Below are 20,107 nucleotides of genomic sequence, written 5' to 3'. Positions count from 1 at the left end.
GGGTGGCCATGGGCAAGGGGCTGGCAGGACCCACAGATGGAAGGGGCTCCCATCCACAGACAGGAGTGCATCCTCTTTGCCAAGGGAGTGAGCCCCAGGACCACCAGCTGGCCGCACACCGTGGACCCTTGAGGCAGCAGGCCCTGAGCCTGGCTTTGGCCAGAGCCAGCTGCGACCTGACCCCAGGGCCTGAGTCAGGAGCAGGACCGAAGCCCAGCCCTCAAAGGCCTCAGAGCAGGCGTGTTGGAAGGACAGCACCGGGGGCAACGCCCCACCCCCCTGCCAGCACCTCAGACCCACCTGTGACACTAGCTCCCGGCCTGAGGCCCAGGGCTGCGGCAGACTCCACCCAGAAACAAGCGCACATCACCTGACTTCCCCAGAGCACCCGTTGCCCTCGTCTGCAGAGCCCACGGGGAACCTCTTCCTCAAGCAGGTGCAGCAGGTGCTGCTCCAGAAACTTCACAGCGACCCACCTGCCCCAGAGGAATAAGCAAGACAGCCCCTGTAGGGTTCACCCCATGGACCTCGTGGGGGCAAGGCTGCCCACGGGGGCAGCCAGCGCTCCCTCCGCATCCCCGTCCAGGGAGTGGGCATGGCCTTCAGAGCCTAAACCTTCAGATGGTGCCTGATGTGGGGGCGGCAGTGGGGCTGGTGAAGCCAGATGAGCCACCCCAGTCCTCGTGGGGGTCAGGGAAAAGGCGGAGCGGTGGTCTGGAACTGCGTCCACTCGTGGCCTGTCCCGTCAGTGGGATCGAGGTCAGGGGACTGGTGCCTGGCATCACCAACCCCCATACAGTAGAGTGGCGGCTGCCCCCAGGAGCCCCGCAGGCCACATGACCCCAAACTCTCCCTCTGAGCCTTCTGGGTCCACAGCCCCGGGACACCCCGAGTTCTGAGCTGGCAGGCAGCCTGCCATCCTCAGGGGCCCTGCTCCCTGCAGGCCCGGGCGGGGCAGCCCATCCCCTGGCCACATCCCTAGGGTTGAGGGGCAGCCTCCTTGTCCCCTGTGCCCCAACCTTCCCCGGGGCCCAGACCACCATCTCCCTCCTCATCGCTCCCTGAACCCCTCCAGGTGGGTGCCTCCATGGGGGGCCCCTCTTATATAACCTCTTCTCAGATGGTACCGTTTAGAGATTTTAAGCAAAAATCACAAACTTCCCCTCCTCCAAACACAACAGCCACCCTGCCCACCACCGGCACATTCGAGATCATCCTCAGCAGAAGCTCGGGACCCAGGCTCGGGGCCTGGACGCAGGCTTGGCCTTGCTGGCACTGCCCTCTTCCCAGCTCCTCTCTTCACGAGTGTGGAGCCCACCGAGCTTTGCCGTGCCGGCGCTCCTTCAGTGCCGCCGACACGCGGGCCGTGGGGCGCCTGCCCGAGGGCGGGAGGGCGTGTGGCCCAGGCCCAGTGGGCCCGTGGTGTCGTCCAGACGGCCGTGTGGTCAGACTTTCCCGCCCACAGGGCCTTCTGGGTGCGCGACAGCCCACGGAGCAGTGCACGTCGCGGTCGTGAGCACGGATGCCACCCCCCGCCCCATGTGTGGCATCCACGTCGCTCGGCTGGGCTGTGTTCCCGACTTAGGCACCTTCAGGAGAGCACAAGGAGAGGCCCCGGGGTGACAGGGAGCTCAGAGACACCCAGCCCCCAGTGTCAGGGAAATGCCACGAGTGCAGGGAGCAGCGGCCCCAGGCCCACACCCAGGGCCCTGCCCTCCCAGCTCTTGACCACCTGTGACTCCGTAGCTGCTAGGAAGACGGGGCCTCACACCTGGCGTCAGGTGTCAGAGGCGAAGTGCCAGGAGCCATCTGCTGACCTCGGAAGCACAGAGGACAGACACAGGCCAGCTCCCAGGCTCTGAGGGTCAGGCACCCACAGGGCCTGTCCTGTGCTGTGGCTGCCTTGGGGCTGCCCACGGGCACCCAGCAGGGACAGTGGAACAGTGACCACAGCCAGAGGAGAGCCACCCCTCGGGACCAGTGGGGCCCATGGCACCAGACGGGGAGGAGGGGCCTTTGTTTTAACTGCCAGCTCAGGAGGGAGAGAAGCCAGGGGACAGAGAGGAGGCCAGCCACTTGGCCCAGGGAGGCGGTTACTGGTGTCCCAATGCCACCACCGCTGGCCCAGGGCAAGGTCCTGAAACAGGCCCTGGACCCGTGCCCTGAAATCTTGCTGGGCCGGGACGTCCCCGAGGACACACACCTCTGCCAAGGTGCAGCCCATGCTCAGCCCATGACCGTGACCAGGTGGGGGAACAGGGGCTCTCAGGCAGGACGCCCCGAACAGGGGACAGGCCACCTGTGACTCCGTAGCTGCTAGGAAGAGGCGAGGGGACCGTGGAGGCACCTCCCTGAGGCCTGGCCACCAGCCCAGAGGCCAGATCTCTGAATCAGCTTGTCGTCTGGTTTGTCCTGGTTTTTAAAAAAGTACACATGTGCTTGGCAGAAGAAAGTGCAAGTCCTCCAAAAAATACAGAAAGTAATACTCCTTCCTGCCCTGACCTCCAGGCGCCCTCCCCACACGAGCCCAGCTCCACACACACGAGGAGGGGCCGTGCGGAACCGGTACCTCGAGCCGACGGCCTCTCCCCAGGGCAGGTGGCAGCCCCCTCGTCCCCAGTTCTCCCTCTGTCTGAGGGTCTCAGAGACACGTCACCGCCTTTTCCACAAGGCCGGCCCAACCCAGCCAGCGACTTGTGACACCACATGCAGACAGTGCTCTGAGCATGGCCTAGGGAGAACCCTGTGCGTGTGCTTGTGTGTATGTGCATGTAGTCCACATGTAATGTGCCGTGCCTATGTATACGCATGCAGAGGGTGCCCATGTCCCACGTCTGTGTACACGGTGTGCCTGTGCACGTGTGGACTGCACGGTGTGCATTCTCGTGCACAGGTGGATTCCGTAGGGCAACCCCAGGAGTGAACAGTGGGGCACTTCACATCTTGACGCTTTGAGGACCAGCCGGTCCCCAGGGCAATGGAGGCCCCTCCAAACCTGCTCTCGGAGCCACTCCTCCAGCAGAAAATGCCTCCTGATTCGTAGCCTTTTAACACCTCAGGCATTATTTTAATTCTCCAAAACAGACTTGCTTAGTCATACAACAGTCACTGAAAGTCATTATGAACATGGGCTGACTGCTTCTGACGACTGTGGAAAAGCCACATGAGACAGGGCTCTGAGTCACATGGGGAGCGCAGGACAGGGTCTGGGGGGACGGCCACCGCCAGAGGCAGCCCCCGATGCTCCGGTGCTCAGGGACCATGGCACACGGGCACGTCACTGTAGGCTTTTACAAGGTTTTTCTAGCAACAGACCAATTCTGTTTCTATAGGAAGTTCAGGGCAGCCAGAAAGAGAAAACGTGTCCCGCCTCCCAGATGGTCTCTGCAGTGCCGGCCCTGCCCCGGGGCCACAGGTCAACAAGGGTGGACCACGTGGGGGTCACTGAAGCAGCAGGAACACAGGCACTGTGTGCAGTGGGGGCTTCACGGGGGCGCAGGGCTGACCTGCATGGACTCTTCACACAAACTGCAGACTCTGAGAAACAAACGCCTGGGCTCTGACCACGGTTGGGGAAATGGTCGCTCCAGGTCCCAGCAGCCACCCGTCCCATGTCACCGGAAAGCGCCTGGGGAGCCAGGCCCTGTCGGTTGCAGCCCCAGGCGGGGCCGGTGCTCTGGGCTGTTCACAGGGGTTCACTGCCGCGGCCTGGGCTGTGGGGCTCGCACTGCCCGGGGCTCGGTGCGGGGCAGAAACACCAGGCCCCTCCCAGAGCTGCGGCCCACAGGTGGGACCCAGGGGACCACCAGCAAGGCGGGTGCCACCTGCGAAGGGATGGGAAGCGCCCACCTGGAGGCCCCTCCAACCAGGTGGCTCCATGGGACAGAGGCCAGAGCCCAGGCCAGCCCTGCAGGCCTATCTCAATGGGCAAAACCAAGACTAGAGCACTCCCGCTGACCCGGACGCCCCATCAGGCCTGGGCAGGCAATGTCTTGTAGGGGTTCAGGATGCCCTTGGGGTCCAGGAGGGCCTTGAGCTGCTGCATCAGCTGCAGGGCCTCAGGCGGCTTGCTGTAGCCAAGGGCACTCCGCTTCTTGAAGCCGACACCGTGCTCGGCGCTGACACTGCCCCGCTGGCCTGCCGTCCACTCGTACACGTAGGGCTCGAGGTCACCCAGCAGTGGAGCACTAAAGGCCTCTGCCGTCACGTTGAGGTGTAGGTTGCCATCCCCTGGAAGGCCAGGGACCCGGGTCAGGCTGGGCAGGACCCCCCAAGAGCCCGCTCCTCCCGAGAGCCCTTCATGTCCTGTCTGATTTCAGCCCTTCAAGCCACTGGCCACTGACCTGCAGCGACAGAAGCAGCCTCTTCCGGGGGCTGCAGCCCCCTTCTCTCTCCTTGCCTGTTTCTCTCCCCAGTTGGCCCCGCCCACCCTCCCTCCGCAGGCTCCACCTCGTCAGGCTCCAAGGGCTCCCCACCAAGAGCGACCCCAGGGCCACACAGACTGCGAGCGCTGCAGTCTGACCACACTGATGGCTGTCACCAGACTCACTTCTCCGGCAGTGACCAGGACGGCTCCATTCCCCAGGTGCCCCACAGACACCGTGGGGGCTCCTCCACTGTGACGGAGGGACCACACCAGGCCCGCTGGGCCGCTGACAACTGTCAGGACGGCACAAGCCCGTCCCTGGTTCCAGTGCAACGAACATCAGGTCAACAATTTCTAAAACAGCTAGAAAACTCCCATATTTGCAAGTTAAAAACCATATTCCTGCCCTGGCTGCTGTGGCTCAGTGCCAGCCTGAGAACCAACGGGTCGCCAGTTCGATTCCCAGTCAGGGCACATGCCTGGGTTATGGTCCAGGTTCCCCAGTAGTGGGTGCTCGAGAGGCAACCACACATTGATGTTTCTCTCCCTTTCTCCCTCCCCCTCTGTCTAAAAAATAAATAAATTAAAAACACACACACACATTCCTGCACGAGTCAAAAAAGAAATGACAATGGAGATGAGAAAATGTCTAGAACCAGAGACAACACGAACCCCATCAAAATGGGGGACTCCACACAAACACAGGGCCACCTCTGGCTGCGGAGGTGGGAGCTCTTGGGCACCAGCACCCCCGGAGCCCCTGAGCTGGAACTGCCTCAGGTGAGGTCACTCCTGGGAGTGGGGCCGAGTCAGGGCCGAGTCAGGCCTGGGGCAGAGGGGCCAGGAGGCAGGGCCCCAGCCCTGGGGCTGCCAGCATCGCACACCCGGAGGCTCCACCCGCCCCACTGAGTCCACGGGAAGCCAAACTCCATTCACGACAACATACGGACCCAGGGCCACGGCAATGAGTGGCAGCTGCTGTCCCAGCACTTCCCAGGCCTCGCTGAGTCTCACAAGGTGGTAAACAAAGACAACATTTAAAACAAGCTCGGGGTCAGCTAGGCTGGGACTTGGAGGGGCATTTAAACATAGAAAAGAAAAGCTGCAAACCACTGAGCCGAGTACCTCACTCCTGAAGTTACGAAGCGACAGAGTAAACCTGAAAACGGAGAAGGAGCGTGATGGGAAGTGAACACACCAGAGAAAGGGCCCCCTCGGCCCAGCGCCGCCTCTGCAGAGGCCGCTCAGCACGGGGACCACGGAGGCCCCTCCCAAGTGCGCTGCCGTGCCAGGAAATGGGGACAGCAGGAACGACGATGCCCACGTGTGCGAAATTCCAGAAGACGCGGCCAAACGCTTGGTAAGGAAACCACAGGACCACCCGGGAGAAGGGGCCGGACCACCCTGCCAACATCAGAGAAACCGGTCCAGTCACCCCGACGCCCGCACACTCCTGCCTCTTGTCCTCAGCGGCAGGTGCTCCGACCTCGAGGAGAGAACTTCCAGGCGAGGGCGGCTGCCCCGCGTGAGCACCGACAGAAGCAAGGACCCTCGTGCCACTACGTCCCCCATAAAGACACCAAAAACATCCCACACAGACTTGAATGGGACCAATGATACCAGGACAGTGGCCAAGCAGGGCTCGCCCCAGGAATCAGGCCCGTCAGCCTCAGAGGGGCTGAGGGTCACCTGCTCCGTTGCGGCACAGGTGCCCAGTCATCTCGACGCCCACTCCGGGCTTCACGGCGGGAGAGAACCCTCTGCCCACTGCCATCACAGTGGTGTCTTCACTGTGGCCCAGGGCACAGCAGCGCCCCCATGGGGGACGCACTCCATCCTCGACCTGCAGTCCACCCCACCCTGCTCTCGGGGGCGATGGCCTGGTGCCCTCACGTCACTCCCGTTCTGACACCTGCTGTGCGGACTCTGCCCCGCACTGCCCCCCCCCCCGCACTGTTCTAACCATGCCAACCCCCAGCCTTCTCCCCAAACACGAGCCTGCGGTTGGCCGCCCCCACCCGGCTCTGCTCACCCAGGTGGCCATAGCCCACCACGTGCTTGGCCGGCGGGCCGAGGCGGGCACGCAGATCCGTCACGAGGTCGTAGAGCCTGTCCAGGGGCAGGGAGACGTCGTACTTGTACACGTAGCCGTCCCGGCTCAGCGCCTCGGTGATCCTCTCCCTCAGGGCCCACAGCGTCTGGGAGGGCGGGAAGACCCGGGCCAGGTCAACACCTGCGGCGGCTTCGGGGGTGACCCTGCTGTGTCGCGGCAGGCGCGGGCTCCCAACGTCCACACTTGACGAGGCCCCAGACGTGGCCCCACGACAGCACGAAGGGCCCGTGACGGAGGCGCCGAGGGCCCCCTTCCAGGAGGGAGCAGGCAGTAATGGAAGGCACTCGGGGCACACCCTGCAGCACACGGGTGGGAAGGGGCGCTGGTGGCCCGGGCAGGGACGGTGGGCAGTGAGGGGCCTGGGGACAGGCCTGGGGCTTCTCAGAGCAGTGCCGCTGGGGCACGCCGACCGGGCTGGGGTTCATCTGCGCTGGCTAACCTGTCACCGTGGACACCTGAAGCCACTGTGAGGGAGCGAGACAGTGCACTGCGCCACCAGTGGGCGCCGTGGTCTGGGCCTCATCCCCGCTCCCGCCCCCACGGACCCCACTGCCTCAGGAAGCATCAGTGGCACTTCTACGATGTAAGGATGTTCCTGTTTTCAACGTAAGCGCAGTGCCAGGAGCACCCCTGAAATAACAGATTTCCCCAACTCCCTCATCGAGTTTCACTACCCCATCGGTCAGGCAGCAGCCCGACCATCAGCAGGTCCTCCTGGCCCAGCCCCCCCCCCCAGAGCCCAGCGAGGCCCCCCAGAGCCACCCATGCTGCTCCTCCCGCCACCGCTCCCATCCCACCAGCTGAGGCCCCTGGGGCACTGCCTCCATCCCACCTGAGCTCAGGGCTCCTCGGGGACCTGTGTCACCCCAACCCCGCCCCTGCCCTCCACCCCACCTGGGTGCTCCCCCCACTCCCTCCCATCTGTGAGGGAAGCTGGTCCCCCATCTTCCCACCCCTGCCCCCACATCGCCAGACCCCTGGGCACCACCGTCTGAGAACTGGGCTGTGGAGCCAGGACCAGTGCATTCCTGCCCCCGCAGGAGGGCGGCAGGGAGGGTCCCCAACCAGGCTGCTGTGACCTGCCACCTGGAGCACAGTGGTGGCCCCTCCAGCTCTGCGTGCGAGGCGGTGTAGGAGGGTGGGGGACACTGGTAGGCGGAGCAGTAGCTGAGGAAGCCCAGCCACAGCGTTCTCCTGGGGCCCCTGTCAGATACCGTTGTAACTCCCTGCAAATAACATCTCACTAACATAGGTACCAATAACTGCACAGAAAGGAGTTTAACAATCAAGTAAAGAAACAAAGTCAATAACCAACCACTGAGAGGCAGCCGGATCCCACTGTCTATTTACCACAAATCAGAGCCACTTAGGCCCCTGTCCTGCCAGTGTCCCCACAGACTTCCTGCCCCTGCTGGCCCCGCTCCACACTGTACGGGGGCCATGGGGGAAATGAAACGAAGGCCCTATGATGGTGTCAGCGGTTCCCCTGCCCCAGGACCCCCAACTCCTTCCTTTGGCCTCAGACATCAAGTCCCTCTTGGTGCTGAGTCATCCTCGGAAACCGCCCCACCCCATGATGGGCTCGGTGTCGCGCTGGCCCCCACGGCCCCCACGGTTCTGTCCGACTGTTCAAAACGCAGCCTAGACTCCGACAGTGGGTTTCCAAAGAGGTTCTGCCATCGAGGCCGCGACAGCAGCTCACATCCAGCCACAACCATCACCGGCAGCCAGCTGCAAGGCCTCCCGCACGGCCCAGAGAAGAAGGGCTGCGTGGACGCCAAGGGCGCCCGCACACTCACCTTGACTTTCCTCTGGTCGGTGGCCAGGGTCCCGTCGGTCACCAGGCCAGAGCCCAAGGCCTGTTCCAGGAAGCTGCTCAGCTTCTCAGCATCGTGCTCCGTTCTGGAGCCCGAGGTCTCGACCAGCACGTAGAACGGACTTTCTGGAGGGGCAGAGAGCAGGGGTCTCTCAGAGAGAGAGACGGTGCGACCAGGTCAGAGAGCTCTGGGTCAGCGCGGCTGAGACACCCCTGATGGCCGTCGTGCTGCCGACAAGGCCCAGGGCAGCCTGCAGAGCAGGGGTCTCGGCTGAGGCAGAATTTGAGACAATCCGCCCTCGCTGGGGACCTGGAACGGCCAGGGTGACCCCAGGGACAGGCCAGGGGTGCCCCAGGCTGCAGGAGGCTACTCTTACCAAACCCCAGGGGCTGCCACCCGCCACTGGACTTTCACATTGCTTCCTATTTTATACTAAGAATAGCGTCTCGTTTAAAATTTAGAGCATAAAGATCTTGGCATAATTACGATTGCTCTGGACTGCACTGTGTCCTTCCCCACCCCCAAGTTCCCTCGGTGAGGCCCTAACCCATTTCCAACGTGACCATGTGGAGATCGGGCCTTTAAGGAGGTTGGCAGGTGAAGTGAGGTCAGAGGGTGGGGCCCCGGTCCCGACCCTGACCCTGGGGGGCCGGTGCCCTCGCACAAGGAGAAGGAGACACAGACAGGACTCTGAGAAGGCGGCCGTCTGCACGCCAGGAAGCGACCTCACCGGAAACCAACCCTGACGGCACCTTGACGCTGGATTTCCAGCCTCCAGAAATGTGCAGAATAAACTCATTTTGTCACAGTCGCCCAGTCTGTGGGGCTCTGCTGGGGCAGCTCAGACAGGCTGCTTCCTCAGGGCAATCTCGGCAGTGAAGTCCCAGGGCCTCTGGCAGGGACCGGGAACAGGGGCTACACGTGTCGCTGGCTCACTGAGCAGGTCACAGATATTAGGCCCCTGGGTCCTGGACACGGGACGGCCCCTCTGGTGGGCTCAGTGAGCTGCCTGGGGCTGTACAGCTCCGTGCTCGACTGTCCTGCGGACACCACAGCTGCAAAGGGCCAGGTCCTCCTTCCCGCCTCCCCTATTCGCAGGACAAAGGCGTGTTGGCCTGAGCCCTCCTGGGTGGCAGGTGGCAGAGAAGCAGAGGTGGGCAGCTGGGGTCAGTACCTTGCACTGGGCAGGTGAGGAGGAGGTGGTGCCGGACCAGCCGCATGCACTCGGCATCCATGAACTCGAATGCTGACAGGATCTCCCCCAGCATCCCCTTGCAAGTGCTGAAAGTCTGCAGAACCTCAGCAAAGCCCGGGCAACCTGCACAGGACACAGCACCTCAGGCACATGCCGCCAGGGCCGCGCCCACAGCCACCCGAGCCCCTGTCATGCGGCCTGCCCGCCTGACTCCCAGCGGGCAGGCCAGGAAACCTAGCAGAGCAGTGGAGGTGCTGCCGAGGGAAAGGCCATTGGCCAGCACGCACGTCACGGGACTCGAAGATGAGGATGGACCAAGCTCGCAGAGGACCAAGCGCCCACGGTGCGCAGCAGTGGTGGGAAGTGAGAGGAGCAACTTGGGGGTGTGCACGGGGCCAGACACGGACTCCTTTGGGAACAGCCCAGTGGTACTTCGCTCACTCAGGCAGTGCCCCCGACTCCATTGGACCTTGGTAACTCGGTCAGGACACGCTCACAGAACATGACCAGGTCGCTGAGAGGGCCCAGGGCAGGGGGAGCTGACTCTCCAGTGGCCAAAGGCAGAAGGAAGGGTCTGAGTGGATTGCCGAAGGTGGGAAGATCTAAGACACCTGGCTGTGGGAAGGGGTCAGAGATCAGAGGTCACAGAGAGGCCAGAAAGATGTCCTGGAGGGAAGAGCCTGGGACTGTGGAGGCCTGAGGAAGCCCATCGTGCACATCCGAGGAACTCACGGCCCTGCAGCCGGAGCTGCACAGAGGGGCCCGGCTGCAGGGAGAAGGGAGAACTAAGCAGACTGGCAGCCACACGGACAGTGAAGGGCGGGGAGAGGATGGAAGCAGGTGAGAGACGGGAGGGCAGATGGACAGGGCCGCCCATTCGGCCACAGAGAAAAACTGGGCAACACTGCAACTGATGAGATGCCGAGCCAGGGAGACCCGGGGGACGCACTGAAAACCACAAAGGACTAAAGGTGAGGAAAAGGTCTGCAACGTGTCCAAAGAAAGAGACAGACCCTTTGGAGCAGCGTGGAGGCCGCCCCGAGTGGAGGGTCTCCAGCAGGTGGGAGGGAGCAGGTGCCCAGCTGGGCCTGCACACCTGCCGTGGTGCCTCTCGGGAACGAGCGTGAATCAAGGCACTTTCGGGCACAGGGGGGGAGAGGACTCGTCCCCAGCAGACGCGCCCCACAGGGAGCTCGAGGGAGCTCTCACACGGAGGTGCGCCCAGCAGAAGTCTGATGAAGAAGGAATGAGGAGGAAGGAAAATGGATGTTTATAAAATTACAGCATCTACAACTCACGAGATTAAGACAAGTAAGATCAAGATTCACGACAAGAACTTGCAGGTCGGGAGGGGAAAGACACAGCCAGGCCCCCACGATGCCGACTGTCCCAGCAGGGAGACTCGGATGGGACTGACTGCATCGGACTCGGTGGCCCGCAGAAGCTTCCAGAAGACTGAGGTGCAAGACAGGGCGTCCGTCTGATTACCCCACATAATGCAGACACGTGTCCTTGGCCTTGCACCAAAGGACACTATTTCTCACAGAACCTTGGACATGGGCCCCCTAAATAGCAAAGCCAACCAGAGTCGGGGAAGCTGGTTCTATTACAAAATGAGGTGGTTCTGCCCAGAGCCTGCAGGCTCAAGTCCAGATCTGCCCAAACACCAAGACCAAGTCCTGGACCCCTTTAGAAAGAGCGAGAAGCCTGGAGCAACAGGCTGTCCAGTGGGAGCCCCAACCATCCTCTCCCTCAACCCCTGCCCCCCGCTCTGGCAGGGCAGCCCAGAGAACCAACTCCCAGGGGCTGGCACTCCACCTACCAAGGAAGGCCACGTTCACGGCCCTGGGCTTGGGTGGACACAAGATGGACACAGCGGTGATGACCCCCAGGGTGCCCTCCGACCCGATGAAGAGCTGCTTCAGGTCGTAGCCTGTGTTGTCCTTCCTCAGGGAGGTGAGGCAATTCAGGATGGTGCCATCGGCAAGCACCTGGTGAGGGAGAAGAGAAGCAGGGCACTTGAGCACCGGCCACAGTCCAGGAAGGCAGGGGCCCTGAGGTGGGGCCTGGAGCCACCCAATCAGGCTGAAGGAAGGACTCTTCCTGGCTGGGACTCCCACCACCTGCACCACCTGGGACTGAGGGCAGTGCTGGCACCAACCCACCGTTCGCGTGCTGGGGGCCTTCAAAGGCGGACGCACCCCAACCCCAGGCACAGGGCAGACCCACAGCCCAGCCTAGGAGCTGGTGGTTTGCAGGCATCTGGACGGCTGGGTGACGGGGCTGGGGGGTGGCCAGAGCAGCTGAGCCCTGAGCCTGGGGCGGGAACACAAGGGCCGAGCCACACCTGGACGCCTGGCAGTGGCCCCCTGGCTCACCACTTCCAGGCCCAGCACGGTCCCACGCAGCGAGCCGTATCTCAGCAACCGCAGGCCGCCGGCGTTGGTTGCCAGGTTCCCCCCGATGTGGCAGCTGCCCTTTGCTCCCAGATCCAGAGGCACGACAAAGCCCCGCTCCTCCACGTACCGGCTCAGCTCCTCCAGGACACACCCCGCCTGGCACACCAGGGCCCCTGCCGAGACAGCAGAGCTGCCACGATGCTCTGTGCACACCTCCCCCACCCCAGGAGCAGCCACCACGGACCTGGCAAAAGCAGCACATGCCCCCTCCCTCCCCAGAAAGTTATCTCTGTGAGTGCCATGAAAAAGAGGAAACACTGGGAAGGCAAAAATGAGAGGGAACACACACGTGCACACATGCAAACACCCATGTGCACACACACATATGTGCACGCTCGTGGGAGGGAGCAGACAAGAGGGTTGCTACGAGGCAGTCATCCTCAACTGGGGGCAATTCCACCCTCCCAGGGCACAAGTGACAAGCCTGGAGGCGTTTTTGGTTGGTGGTGTCAAGTGGGTGGAGGCCAGGTTTGCTGATCAGCACCCTATGGTACCCAGGTGCCCCCCCCCACATAGAACGATCCAACACCACAACGCTGCCACACCCAAGCAGGAAGCCCCTCACACTCATGTGACCTCATACACCCAAAAGGTGGTTGTGGCCAGGAAATGTCAGCGTCCACAGGAGCCACAGCGACAGCCCATCCCCTTCCCCTCAGGCCCACAATATAAGTCACTAAGTGACCGACTAAATAACACCCCCTGTGTGATCCTGCCCAGAGGGCGGAGCATGAACAGAGCTCGCCCTCTTCCCCAGGCCCGAGGAGCCGGCCCGGCCCGGCCCCAGCAGCCGAGGAGGACGAGGTCGGCACCGACGGGCGGCTGGGCTCACCAGACACGCTGTGGAAACTGACGACCTGGTTCATGAGGGCGGTAGACAGGATGACCTCATCGAAGACAGGGACGCTGCCCCCCACCAGGCCCGTGTTGCCGCCCTGAGGGTTCACAGCCAGGTTCCTCCCATGACAGTACCTGGGACCAGCACAGGCAGGGTGTGCTGTGAACACGCTGGAGGAGCGGTGTTCAGGCCCCTCTTCCCCAGGCCCACGCCACTGGCCCTTGAGACACACTCCAGGTCGGCGCCTGGCTACGAGGGCACCGATCAAGTAAACCCACCTTGCAGGGTCCGGCCTCCAGCAACGGACTCGGAAAGGGGCGCACGTGGAAGCATGCTGCACAGCCACACGAGACTCGGGACCGGCTCGGTGCAGCCTGGCAGCACGGGGGGAAGGGGGTGCAGATTGTAGGGCATGCACGGCTGGGCAGCTTTCATGGGTCAGAAACGGTATGGAAGCCCTGGCTAGTGTGGATCAGTGGACTGAGCACTGGCCTGTGAACCAAAAGGTCGCCAGTTCAAGTCCCAATGTGGGCACGGGCCTGGGCTGCAGGTCAGGTGGCTGGTTGGGGGCTGGTGCGAGAGGCAACTGATAGATGTATCTCTCCTCCTCTTTCTCCCCCCAAAAATAAATAAAACCTTTAAAAATGGCACAGAAAAAAATTTGTACCAATAAATGAACACAGATTTGCCAAATAGAATAAAAGCAACAACTACAATGTCTTAGATACAATGCGATAACCTTAAAACCACCCAAAGGTAGAAAAGATACCAGTGAGCAAACCAAATGCCATCATTTGCTACCTTTGGAGTTGAAAGGAGCGGTTGCTTTTGCAGTTTTTCCTTTCTAGTTTTCTATGTTTTCCAAAAATAAACATGATGGCTTATTGATATAAAAAAATCAAGAAATACATATTTCAAGAAAAGGTCCCTTTCGTGGGAGTCTGCAGCCAGTCCCACGCTGGGCCTGGCCCAGTGCCCAAGGTTCCAAGGTTCAGGGCTCAGCCCTGAACAGGCTCTCGGCTTCCTGGGGTCTGCGCGTCTTCATGAGGAAGCTACTCATAAACCACAGGGAGGCCGGCGGGCTTCTTACCTGAGGATGTGGGACACCTCCTCTGTCGTCCGAGGCTTCAGCAGCACCTTGCTACAGCCTGAGACAGAAAAAACATATTATGTACAGGGAAGGGACCTTCAAGTCCGCACGCAGGGACAAAGAAGGTTCTACTTCCTCGGTGAGGTGACCTGCACACCCAGGGTCACTGCAATCCTCAAGGACAACAGAGGTCAGTCTGTGCACTGCGGGGAGATGGAAGGCTGGCTGGAGGCGAGGGAGGGGCGCCAGCTCGGCTTCTCTACTGCAAGTTTCTAAGTATCTTGTGGGCAGACGGACACGTGACACTGTGTAGACGCTCCTCCAAGTTCACCCACAAATTCAGCAGCTGTTGACTTTCCTGCCTGAAGCAGTCCACAGGATGGTTGCCAAATGGTAACTGTCATCAACCCTCCCACACTGACTAACAGACCTTGTGCTGTGAAGACGGGCCTTTCTTCCATCTCCTGTATTTACTTACTGAGCAATTCAATCATACCAGTGTGATCGGCTCTTCTTTTAGTCACTGGTTACAATTCTTTTCTGTCCTAGTCTGAGCTCCAGACATGGCTGGTGGGAGTCCCCCAAACTAGTCCATGGGCATCCCTACTCACTGCTGGCCTGCCTCCTGCATGTCTGTTTTGCTGAAAAAAACTGGGCTGGAGGAGTGGAGGCAGCAGAGGCAGGAGGCACAATGAGCACAGGTTCTCCCTCCTGACTCTTCCCAGAGCCGGGAGGTACAGTTATCATCCGCCCCTCATTTCGGCCACCCAGCCACTTTGCTGAGCACCCCTGCCCCGCTGCCATGCCTCAACACTGCGTCCTCCCCTGGGCAGGGGTCTGGCTTCCCATTCCTCACTGTGTCATCACCACGCCTCACCAGACAGTGCCTCTGCCCCTCACAGACCCCGCCCTCCTCCCGCTGCCATCACCAGCCAGAGTGAAAGGGGTTCCACTCCACCCACTGCCCTCAGGCAGGTCCCTCTCAGCTCACAGGAGAAGCCAGGACTCACATAGCCCTTGAGGCCTTGGTGGCCTAGCTCCCTTGCTCTCTGACCCCCTCCCTCCTTCACCCACTGCAGCCCTACAGGGATCTCCTGGCTCCTCAGACTCGCCAAGTGCAGCCCTGCTCAGAGGCTTGGCGCTGGCTGTTCCTGCCCCAGGAACGCCCTTCCAAACAGCTTTCCCAGGCTCAGAGAAAATGGCCTCCTCGGCACTCACGACAACCTGCTTCTGCTGCTCAGGAAGCCTCCTGTCCCTCTCACGTCCAGGGCCTGACCTTCCCCTTGGGGTAGGCACACAGAGGTCTGTGGGGCTCACCCATGAGCACATGGTCTAGTTTTAAAAGGAGGAGATGTTTACTGACAATATCCATTTCAAATAAAATCTGTTTCAACTAATATATAAGGTACTGATCAGCTTTTACTAGCTTATGTTTTCTGTATTACCTCTGAGATTAAAATTTTAAATAACCATATTTTTAGACATGCTTTCTCTCCAAAGAAAATCACATACAGGGGCTTTTCTACAGGGCTGCCTGCTGCCAGGCTTCCCAGGAAAAGTGCTGACCAGACAGAGGGGTCCCCAGGAGGGAGCCAGCTGAGCCCAGGCAGGGGAGGCAGGCGGCCCCCTCCCAGGTACTGCTCCCAAGACTCTGGAAGCCTGAGGAACAGGAGAGCCCACAGGCCTGCTGGGGTCCTACCTCCTGGTGAGACCCACCCCCATTCTGCAGTCCCTCTGCCGGGGACACCAGGCCGTGGCAACAGGACAGGTACCCAGCCTGGCTGAGCCCAGAATGGGCATCGCCTGCCCCCACCTCCGGAGTGCCACACGTGAGCCCACAGGCACTGTGCTGCTTGGCTGCTCTCACCAGGGCAGCGTCACCTGATGGGGCCCTTGCTCAGGGGGCTGAGTGCAGCGAGCACTCTGGCCCTGAAGAACAGCCTAAGGACCTCCAAAGTCACCAGCCTCCCCGAAAGGAAGAGCCGTCTCCACTCCTGAGCCTGCACCCCAGTCCCACTTGCCAGGACCCTTCACTCTGGTCTGGAACCCGGCCAACAGCACAGAGCTTGCTGCGCCCATGGCTGAGCACACCGCGTCCAAGAGTGCTGGGTCCAGGCCCAGCCTGAGGACCTGCCTGCCTGGCTTTACAGGCTTCAGTACAAACAGTGTGGTGAACTGCTCGTCTCACAGCTCTCCTTATCGTCACAGCAAGAGGGAAGGCTGGTTTCTGTAAGTGTGCGAGTGGACAGGTTACATTATCTCTGAAACCATTTCAGGAGAGGACACAGGGGTCTGGCTTCACAATCTCTGTAATTAGAAGGGCTGGCTGGGCCTAGGAGGCTGACATCCCCCTCCACTCCCACCCAAAGCTGGTGCATGGACTTGAGGCGGGGTCAGGGGGACAGGTGTGGTGAGAGAAGAAAAGAGGGGGCAGCCAGACCAGCAACCTTGCATCTGGACCTAGGAAGAACACCCACATCCCACCCTCAGAGCCTGTGAAGGCGACCTGACCTGGGTAAAGGGTCTTTACAGCAGATACAAGTTAAGGGTCCTGAGATGGGGCTCTCCTGGGTGAGGGTGGCTGCCACTCCAATGACAACTGTCCTTGTAAGAGAAAGGAAGGGGAAATTGAGGCAGAGACACACAGGGAATGTGGCCAAAAGAGAGGGTTCTATGGACGTGACCTCCCAGGGGATCTGATCACAGAGTCCTAACTGGGCCGGCCACCGCAGGCAGTTCCTCTCTAGGCACAGAACTTTTCCAGAAAGGTTTTTCTTTGCCTTAAGCAGACCTGTCCCTTCTTCTTGTGCAAGTCCGATAACACCCTTTAGAAATGAGCATTACCACCCTCAGGTGAACTCACAATCTCCTTAACCCTCCTGTCATCTGACCCCACCCTCTTGTACTCCTCCTGTGGTACCTCCTTAACTTCGGATGCATAAAAGCTGCAAAACTGTTATTTTCTGGAGCATTTGAAATCTTGCTCTCCAGCATATGTCCTCATTTTGGCTCAAATACATTCCTAAGTACCCTCTACAACTTTGGGCATTTCTTACATCCCCTGTGATGGCAGAGACTAGGATGAGGAAGTAGGCAGCCAAGGGCAGGAGAGGCAAGAGGGATGCCCTGGAGCCTCCAGAGGGAGTGCAGCCCTGCAGACACGGGATCTCCAGAACTGACACAGTAGCTATAAGCATGTGAGGCGTGAACACACAGGCCCCTGGGAGCAGCCAGGGGACTGTCTCATCCTGGAAGTCGAAGGCATCATGCACCACCTATAAACTTCTACAAAGTGTGTCCTCAGAGCACTCTCAAGTCATCCAGCGTGCACGAGACACGTGCACGGGACCCTGGCTCACCTCGCATGGCTCTCAGCCAGTCCACGTTGGAGGCCTCCAGCTCCTCCGGGTCTGTGACGACCCTCCCGGGAACAATGCGCTCAAAGGAGGCCAGGTCTTCCTCAGACACCACGGAGAAGGGCAGCCGCCGCACCGGGTAGCGCTCACAGGTCAGCACCACCTCGGAGCCCCGGGAGGATGGGGGGGAGCTGCCTCTGCGAACCGGGGGACCGGTGCCCGCGAGCCCCGGAGGGCTGACGCCCAGGGGGACCCTGGACGCCCCGTTCCGGGTGGTTGGCTGCCCGTAGGCCCGGTAAGTGCGGGCCGCTCGCCACCAGAAGAACCATGAAGGCCAACCGGGTGCCAGACGGGGCACCATAGCTCTTGCCCTGAAAAGCAAGTGAGCAGCCCTGTAACCCAGGACTAGCCGGAGCCGGGAAAGAAGTGACTACCCCGGGAAGGGGGCAGGGAGGGAGGTGGAAAGGGAGGGAGGCCCGGGCCCGGGATGGTGGGGGGTCCCCCTGCAGGAAGAGCTTCGGCCCTCTTCCTTCGGAACAGAACCAGGATTCGAGGCGTTCAAAGGAATGGGGCGACTGCCACTCAGCGGCACACTTAAAAATGGCTAAAGTGGTCAACTTTGTTTTACGTATATGATACGGCAAGTTTAAACAGTACAGAATCAAAACAAGTTGACGAGGGAGTTTCCCTGTCTGCCCACGTGGGTTCGCACGTAGACCCCGCACCAGTGAGAGGGGATGGGGGTCAGGCGGCCACCTCGTCTCATCAGCCACTCAGAAGACCAGAGCCGCATCTGGGAGGGGCTCTCGCCACTGTGTGACCTAAGAAAAGGCGCGGGCCTCTCTCAGCCGCCACAGCACCCCCAGCAGCGCCCTCCGCCGCGCCCACCGCCCCAGTGGACTAGCAACCCCGCCCCGGCCCTTCTTGTCAGGTAGGACGCGGGACGCCGCCGGGCCCAGGCGCTCGGCGGGGCTCGCTGGGAGGGTGCAGAGCGCGTTCACGCTGGTCCCAGATAGAACCACCGGGCGCGCGCGCCCTAGCGGTCACGTGGCAGGCGCCGCTAGACTGCGTCGACCCCGCAGACGCACACGGCGCCTGCGCTTCCTGCCCAGTGCCTTCGCGACCGCTGCCGCCGCTCTGCCCCGCAGTCCGCGGCCCCTCCGCTCAACCCCCGGCGGGCGCGCGCGCGCACTCACGCCCGCGTCCTCTTCCTGACCGCAACGGTTGTCTTCGTCCGCTAGCGCAACCAGAGCTCCAGTGGCGAGGGCGAGCAGGACTGAGCCTGCGCAAGACAGCCCTCGCTGCCCCGCTCTCCCCCTAGGGCCCGCCCAGGTCCTCAAGCCCCTCCCCTCTGCCCGCCCCCTCTCCCAGGCCCCGCCTCCAACCCCCGAGGACTGACCCCTGAGCCCCCACCTCGACCAGCGTCCCACACCTCCCAGTCGGGGCCTCGACATACACTCCTGATCACGAGGGCCGGCCCCACCGGGGTCCTCCCCGACGGGCCTCACAGGGTAACTGCCCACTCCCTCCTCCTACTCCGGTCCTCCAAGGGACTCTGGCTCCTGCTCCGGCCCTAAGGGCAGGCATCCCTGCTGGTCGGGAGTGTTTTTCAGGCAGAACCCGAGCTAGTTCCCAAAGCTGCCCACCTAGCAGCGGCATCATTTTCCTGAACAGAGGTACTGGCCTGAGACAGGGCTGCTGGAGGCCACAGCAGGACAGCTGCCTTCTCCAGCACCCTCAGGTGTCTGCCTGCCCCTGTACGGCTTGCACGCTCAGCTCCAGCCTGGCCTCTGCAGAGGCCTGCTAGGCTCTGCAGAGGGCACCGGGAGACACAGCGGGAGGGGGGAAGAAACCTCTGGTATCCCAGGGACGGCTACCGCAGCAGCACATGTGCCAGGTGGCAACCTCATCCCATTCTCTCAGGGTGCCGCAGCAGTCAAGAACCCTCGCCCCAGAGGTCTGAGTCCCAGCTCCAATGGGACACCCCCTCCCAGAATTCCCGTGGCACCAGGCAGGTCATATCCACTTCCCCAGTGGCTGAATCCCGGCCGAAGGTCACTTTCCCCATCAGTTGTGGGGCCAGCCCCCCTCAGAGCAGAGTCCTAATCATTCCCCTCCCACACATTGCCAGGTCCAGAAACTCCTGCTACACCCCTTAGCCTCCAGGCTTAGGGGAGGCAACTGCTTCCGAGATTACTGTTCCCTAGACCCTCTGGTACCCTAAATTAAAGTGTTACAGTAACATGTGCCTTCTACTTTCCTGACGGATACAGCTCCTGGCATGGAATAGGGTCCACTCCCACCTGTGGCTCCCACAGGTCCCACTGAGGCATCTCCAGTGCCTGTCTGCTCATCCAGCTCCCATGTCATGTCCCAGTGACGAGGGTCTGTAGTCAGATGACCACAGACAGCAAGAGCATTCAGGTAACTCTGACTGAAGACAAGTCCACTGACAGCTTTGCCAAGAACAGACCAGTCCTTGCCAGACCACTGGCCTTGTACCTGGTGCCAAGTGTGCCAACATGCTCCTGTAACAGGGTGCAGCCAAGGAGGGGCCCAAATAGGGATTTGTAATGGGGTCCAGAACTCAGGGTGTCCAGGAAATATTAGAGAAAAACATATATATGATGTCCTCACCCGCACCAGTCTGAGCTGGGGGATGGGACACATGGAGCAGGGCCAATGCTCTCATTGTTTGCATAGCAACAGCTTTGCAGCTAACCTCTAGCATGGTCATTTAACATATCTATAGCCTTTAAGTTGTTGTATAGATATGTTAAATACTGTGGCCATGCTTTGAGCCAGGGGAATGGGAGTAACTTCAACCCAGGATGTAACTGGGAAGCAACCCCCCTGGTTACAGCACCTGTGTG

The 20,107-nt window shown here is 61.1% G+C and overlaps 1 protein-coding gene across 2 annotated transcripts; it reads right to left on the bottom strand.

Moving 5' to 3' along the window:
* Positions 1-3,045: 3,045 nt before the first annotated feature.
* Positions 3,046-18,545, bottom strand: D2HGDH (D-2-hydroxyglutarate dehydrogenase). Of its 2 annotated transcripts, none has more exons than XM_037161417.2 (10): positions 18,431-18,545; positions 17,238-17,605; positions 13,879-13,936; positions 12,783-12,922; positions 11,870-12,063; positions 11,314-11,482; positions 9,471-9,614; positions 8,279-8,421; positions 6,399-6,564; positions 3,046-4,230 (listed from the first exon to the last, which is right to left on the bottom strand). In XM_037161417.2, the coding sequence occupies exons 2-10, from the start codon at positions 17,593-17,595 to the stop codon at positions 3,971-3,973; spliced, it is 1,632 nt and encodes a 543-aa protein (XP_037017312.2). In that variant the 5' UTR covers positions 17,596-17,605; positions 18,431-18,545; the 3' UTR covers positions 3,046-3,970. The 2 variants fall into 2 exon arrangements, with proteins under 2 accessions (XP_037017312.2, XP_053511170.1); XM_053655195.1 differs by lacking the exon at positions 3,046-4,230 and adding an exon at positions 5,279-5,770.
* Between the last annotated feature and the right edge of the window lie 1,562 nt (positions 18,546-20,107).

This window comes from Artibeus jamaicensis, unplaced genomic scaffold (assembly GCF_021234435.1).
Source record: "Artibeus jamaicensis isolate MK-2021 breed Jamaican fruit bat unplaced genomic scaffold, CSHL_Jam_final contig_944, whole genome shotgun sequence".
In the NCBI taxonomy this organism is placed as follows: domain Eukaryota; kingdom Metazoa; phylum Chordata; class Mammalia; order Chiroptera; family Phyllostomidae; genus Artibeus; species Artibeus jamaicensis.
The sequence above is the reverse complement of the archived record's forward strand: the minus strand, read 5'-3'. Positions and strand labels throughout refer to the sequence as shown.

Coding starts and splice junctions, on each gene's coding strand:
- D2HGDH (XM_053655195.1), bottom strand. CDS start 17,595: ATGGTGCCCCGTCTGGCACCCGGTTGGCCTTCATGGTTCTTCTGGTGG. Junction 12,064..12,782: donor CAGTTTCCACAGCGTGTCTG/GTGAGCCCAGCC, acceptor CTGTCTCGGCAG/GGGCCCTGGTGTGCCAGGCG. Junction 11,483..11,869: donor CCGTGCTGGGCCTGGAAGTG/GTGAGCCAGGGG, acceptor CTCCCTCACCAG/GTGCTTGCCGATGGCACCAT.